Source organism: Balaenoptera physalus (assembly GCF_965194825.1).
Source record: "Balaenoptera physalus genome assembly, chromosome: 2".
NCBI lineage: Eukaryota > Metazoa > Chordata > Mammalia > Artiodactyla > Balaenopteridae > Balaenoptera > Balaenoptera physalus.
Genome location: NC_138883.1, coordinates 143,861,235 through 143,867,234, shown reverse-complemented (window position 1 = coordinate 143,867,234; position 6,000 = coordinate 143,861,235). Strand labels below are relative to the sequence as shown.

Below are 6,000 nucleotides of genomic sequence, written 5' to 3'. Positions count from 1 at the left end.
GCCCAACCCACGGTGGTGTCTCTCGCCCCGTGACACCCACCGCCCCCCCCCCCCCCGTCTCTTGTCCCCTCTCCGAGAAGTTTCCTATTGCAGGCTGGAAAGAGCGTCGGAAGCGGTTTCCCCAGGTAACTGTGGTGCAAAGAGGACCCCTGGTGTCTTTGGAACTTTCCGGAATCCCCAGACACCCCGCGCACCCCGCTCCCCACCCCACCCCCGTTCCAGCACACGGAGCAGCCAATCTAGAGTGAGCGTGCCTGCTGGAGCCTGGGAGTGAAGGCTCGGACATGGGCGCGTAGGGTGGGTTCTTGCCCTGGAAGGGTCCTTGGAAGAAAAGGAGCGTGGACACTGCAAAGACAGCTTTACTGACAAAGCACATGGCCGCCCCGTCGCAGGGGCTTGTGAATCGCGTCCTATTTCATAAGGGTTAAACTGACGCCCCAAAAAGGTGAATGACTTGACCAGGATCACTATGTGAGTGGCATGCTCCACTTGGGCCCCTGGCCTCCAAGGGGGTGGGGTGGTGTAAGCCGTGACCCTTAGTGGGTGCAGCCGCCGAGCCCGCCTCCATTCGGGAGCCTGGCTCCGGGTGGGCGGTGGAGCCCTCCGCCGGGCCTGCTGGTAGGGGCGGGGCCCCGGGCGGGGCCGACACAGGTGCTTCGCATCCGGCCGGCGGAGGAGGGAGGGGGCAGCTCCGCGGGGCTTTATAAGCGGCCCCGGCTGCGGCGTTGTGCGCGGCTCGCTGCAAAAATAGTGCCCACGTGTCTGCGCGTCCCTCGCCGCGCCGGCCAGCCGCCTGCCGGCCGGTCCGTCCGTCCCGCTGGGCCACGCCAGCCCCATGGCGTTCCCGCTGGTAAGAGCTGCTCGCCGCCCGCCCGGGCGGGGCTGGGCGGGGCCGCGGTCCGCGCCGCGGCAGCTAACGGTCCGCGCGCAACCTCGGCCGGTCCGCGCGCAACCTCGGCCGGCCCGCGGTACCCTCTTCTCCCGCCCCACCCGTGCGCGCAAGTCCCGGGCGGGGCGCGGGTCACGTGCCCGCGAGCGTGGGGCCTCGTGGAGGGGTGTGTGGCGAAGGGGGGGTAGGGAGCCTCCTCGTGACTCAGGGCCTTTGGGCTTAAAGGCGCCGCGGCCCTCCGGGGGCGGCTGCTGGGGCCTCCGAGCTGCGTTGCAGACGCCCGTTGGCCTCGAGTGTCTGTCCAGACGGGAGCAGACCGGACGGAAGGGCGCCCCCGCGCCCGGAACATTTCCTTCTCCCGCAGCCGTCGCACGTGAGAGCCGAAGCCACCGGCACTGGGAGCTCACGCGCCTCGCAGCGTCCCCCGCGAATTTCGTTCGTACCCAGTGGGCAGCGGGGGAGGGCGGCCGGGGCGGGGCGGGGCTGCTGGCGGCGTAGACCCCTGCGCTGGGCCTCGGGTCAAGGGAGAGCGCCACGACGGCGGTGGGCGCGTCTCCTTTAAGGCGGAGGGATTAGGCCCCTCGTGCCGCCCGCGCGCGCTTCTCTGGCCCGTAGGTCACGTGGCTTCACACGTTCGTTAGGCGTAGGAGCTGGAGTTCTGGGGCGGGGTTGGCTAGGTAGGGTCGGGCGCTGGAGGGTGGCCGGCACGTGCAAAGCGGCTTCGCGCTGGGGAGCCCCGCGGCTCAGAGGTGGGTCCTGGGGGCATGGGCGGGGGTCCTGCAGGCCGCGGAGGTGCCCCAGCCGTGGAGCCGACCTAAGCCGCGCCAGCTTCGGGTTTCCCCACCCCGAGTTCTCTGACAGCGGAGAAGCGTGCGTGTGGCCTTGGCTTTGTCATTCTCTCAGCCCAGGACCGGACCAGGTTCCCAGACTCGGGTGGGGGTTGGCGCGGGCCCAGCGCTGGTCTCGGGTTTGGCGGAGCAGTGGCTGGGGGCACAGCCTGGTTGCTTCGCCTGGTCAGCCCGCGGGTTGGAAAGGCCCGTGCCTGCCCTGAGCCCCCGGGGCGGGGAGGGGGGCACTCAGACCAAGAAAAGGTTACTCGCCTTTGGTTGTCCCACTTGGCGTCATTCCCCGGTTTTTACTTCGCGTGGGTGTTGTCTGCAGTCAAGTCGACCCTGACTTTTTTGCGTCATTCCCAGAGGGCTCGGGCAGGTCAGGGTCCTTGTAAGTGGCCCGGCGCCGCCCACAGGACTGAGAAAGCCCGAGCGGACACTTGCGCTCTGGAGCACGTCCTCGCCTGCACGGGTTATTTTTTGGTGGCATTTTGCACAATGCAAGCGGTCCTCCGCTAGGATTGCGCTCGCGAGGCAAGTGGGAAGCACGAAAACTCCACGACAGCGCTCAGAGCCAGGGGTGCCGGCTGTGACCCCCCCCCTCCCCCACCCCGCCCCGCAGGCCCGGCTCTGCTTAGCGCTGCATTTCGTGGGCAACTGCCTCCTTTGGTCTCCCTGGCTACCGATCTGCTGCCTCGCTCTCTCGCTGGCACCTGAGTAAACTGCTGGGCGAGGGGCGAGGGGGTTTGCTGGTATCCACAGGTGTACCGCCTGCCTCTGGTCTGCCCCTCAGGTGACGGTGCTGACATGTGCCAGCTGGAAGTGTGCGTCTCCTGAGGATAGCACCCTTAGGCTCAGGTTCTGTTTGAGCTTAGGGACACAGGCTGGGTTAAAAACAAAAATGAATCCCAACAGGCGGAAGGAAACCTTGGAAACTTCAGGCTGGTGGTGGTTTTCCTGGTTGGTTGAATGGTTTTTATCGTAGGTAGAAGGGGAGTGGAAGGAAATTCTGCTTCTGGAGCTCCGTGGAGCTCCGTGGAGCTCCGTGGAGCTCAGGGCTGTCGGAGCCCCTCAGGACTCTAGAGTTAAGGGCTGACCGCGGGTCTTGGGGCACCCTCGTTGAGCGCGCTCTGAGCTGCACTGTATTCCCAGAGCCCGTTGCTGCAGAGTTTGGCTTTTGCCACAGTGATGTAATTTAAACTTGAGGAGTGGTCTGGCAGTACGTGCTCGGCTTATAGAACTAGGATTAGGAAGTTGACTACCCTATATTAAGTCAGTCTTTATAGTATAGAAATACTTGCCATCCCGCCTCCCGAGGGTTGTCTTATAAACATCCCGCTGGCCCAGGCTCCCCTGTGGGGAAGGGGAACTGTGCTGGCCTGTACAGCCGGCAGGAGGTTGGAGAGCGAAGGCGTGTGGCGAGTGACCATGGAAACATGAGCAGTTTGGATTGAGCCTTAGGCACTTGGTGCAGGAATGTTTCTGTGGTCTTGTCTTTCCTGTGGTACCAGTACCAGTGTCTGTGAGTCAGTAAGTGGAGAAAGGTGATAAAAGTAGTGCGACTCCACGCTCAACACCTAACTTGTTAAGAGGCTAATGATAATAGCTGTCTTTGTAAGTTTTTTCAGGGGTCACCAAGCTATTTATTTTGTTTTTAATCCTTAAAATGGGTTACAAACCCAAATCCCTACAGGGGCCTGAGGTAACATAAATGAATAAATGGAAAGAAAGTAAAGAAGAGTAGTGCCTACTGAACTACAGAATTTGCTTAAAGGAGAGTCAGTAGCTGGTTCTTGGCCATGCAAAAGTGTGGGCCCAGAGTTCATGGACCTTTGACTTCTTTCCTAGTTAAGCTGCCAGTCTCTGTTTTTTACACGTAGCAATTAAAAAATTGAAAACACTGGATGGATCAAAGTCTCTGAAGATTGGATTCAACCTGAGGGCTAGTTTGGGGTCTTTGTCTTAAAACATCCCTTTTAGATTTCCTCCCTATTTTGCAGATGATGAAACAGGCTTAGAAATCAAGTCAGGAGGCTATCAAGTGATAAAACCAGTGTGAATCTAGGTCTTTCTGGTGCCATAGCTGAACTTATGGTATTATGTGTATTTCTGTATGTCAGAGGGGTCAAGGGGTTATTGGTGGTGTGCATTGTATAGAAATGCAGTGGTCTATGGGCTGGTCACATTCATAGGCAAAGTGAGCCTTAACTGCATTGGAGGGAATCTCTGGTTGCTGTGTAAGTCAGTGTGGGTCTTCTGAGCGTTAGCACAGCAGTGTTGATGTCAGGAGGAATGTGCTGTGTCTATCATTCCATAATGTGTGTCAGAGCAGTTAGCTGATTCTGAGAGAGCCAGAGGTCTGGAGAAGTCAGGCTCCTCCCACTGTGGGGGTGACCTTCCCAGACCTCTGCACAAAAGACTGTCCTCTTTCAGGACAGTTAAATTTCAGCAACATTTTCCTTCTGAGACTAGGCATATTTGGAATTATGGTTTCGTAAGACCTGTGAAAGTAGAATGGGGCTTATTAAATCTCACCTTTTTTCTCTTAGCTAAAATTTCCATAATTCTGTCTTTTAGATTTCCAGGCAGAATTAATAAGGGTTTTAGCAGTATGTGGTAAAATCTGGGATAAGCTCCCAGGGCATAAAAGAGCCCTGCACCAGGACTAAGGAGCTGGGGTTTCATTCTGGGCAACACTTAGAATCTTAGCAGTGTATAATCCATGCTAGCAGATGTAAAGGGATATGTCCCTTTATTTCTGTATCTTATTCCTAAAGGATTTTAAAGCATAAGGAATTGAGCATATTCAGAGATGTTGTCAAAAGAATATTTCAGTGAGAATGCAGACTCAAATACACGCCAGAAAAATTTTTTTACCTGTGGTCTGGAAAGTTTTTGGAAAGATGGAAACTTTAAAATGTTACTTGTCTCCAGCTGCTGCTTTAGCTACCTTTACAGGCCAGGGTCTCAGCTGCGAGTTCAGTGTTTGTGAATTTGGTGAAGGGGAATCGTGAGATGACTAAAGTAGCTCTCTGCTGGTATTTTAGTGTTTATATGCTAGGTAATATCTGTGCAAAGTTTTTCATTCATTGTTTCCAGCTAAATGTTCCCTAAAATTGTTAGGTGTTTGTTTAAAGGGCAGATTAATTAGTGGGTAGTACTTCTGGCTTGAAGTTTGGGATAGAAATGCATACCAAATCCAGATATTAGTGTTTAGGCTGCTGTCTTCAGTAGCTAGTGGTGGAGGCAGTAAAAGAATCATGGGATCAAATAACAAATTATTTTCTCTCATATGGAAGAGCTCTACTAATCCCATCCTGTTCTGCAAATCTGCTTTTCCTAGGCAGTATCTAAGCTGTACTGACTCTGGGGAGAACTTGCCAGAAAGCCTGGGGGTAGGGGATGAGGGATAGGAAGAGGGTTGGACTTAAGAGGTTGGAGTGGAGGAAGTTACATAAAGAATTTTTGCTTCTCTCTGTTGTTTGAGTTAAAACCAAGACGCATTGCGTGCATCCTTTAAGTATTTGGATACTGCTGACCCCGCCTCCTTTGCCCCACATACTGCAGCTTTGAAAATGCCCTTTTTCTTTCCTGCCATTGTTGGAGCCTGATTTTAGTCATACCTGTGTATGAGAGCTTGTCATCTTCTGTAAGCACACAGATTCCAGGTGTTGAAAGTTTTTATGTTGAAGATAATCGGACCCCCCCAAAACAAGGCATTTTTCAGTTACAGTCAACTGGCTGAAAAGATTGAACTAAAAAGTACATAATATGTATAACATTTCATGTTTTTCATAGGGAAATTACCTGACTTGGAATAAAAAGTCAGTATTCAAATTGGAGAGTGTTAAATTTGCATTGTACACAAAATTTTCAGAGTTTTGTTATTGGGATTTAAAAAGATTCTTGTTAGGAACTATTTTGTCTACTCAATATATAATGTGTTTTTAAGTAACACAGGTGTGGGGGGAATATTCCTGATTAAATAGGGTTGAGCTTTGCTTTCAGCGGTGCAGAAGAACACTTAGGCATGGATAGCCTTTGAATTCTGCTTCACTTTTCAATATTCCTGTATGGTTAGAGTACCCTTTTGATTTTTAAGGCATTTTGTGATGACTTTCCTTGAGGTAATTGGAGAATTCCCAGAGGGCAGGTCTAAAGATTGATTTGCGTGCCAGAAATGGGTCACAGTTGCGTGTAGCTGCTGATTCTGGGAGTAACTTGACTATAATAGTGTGACTGGTTTCTTTATTCTTGGCCAGCATAATATGCTGACAAACG

At 53.5% G+C, this 6,000-nt stretch overlaps 1 protein-coding gene across 8 annotated transcripts in view; it reads left to right on the top strand.

The window, feature by feature from the left end:
- Positions 1-245: 245 nt before the first annotated feature.
- CPEB1 (cytoplasmic polyadenylation element binding protein 1) overlaps positions 246-6,000 on the top strand; it is a 96,840-nt gene continuing 91,085 nt past the window's right edge. For 3 of the 8 annotated variants that reach the window (XM_082448734.1, XM_082448735.1, XM_082448733.1), the window contains exon 1: positions 246-850. In XM_082448734.1, coding sequence (XP_082304860.1) covers positions 836-850 — 15 coding nt within the window. In that variant the 5' untranslated portion in view covers positions 246-835. Of the gene's footprint in view, positions 851-1,079; positions 1,325-1,592; positions 1,639-1,792; positions 1,809-6,000 lie in introns of those variants that run through there. The other 5 variants (XM_082448736.1, XM_082448729.1, XM_082448725.1 and 2 more) reach the window with 5 other exon arrangements.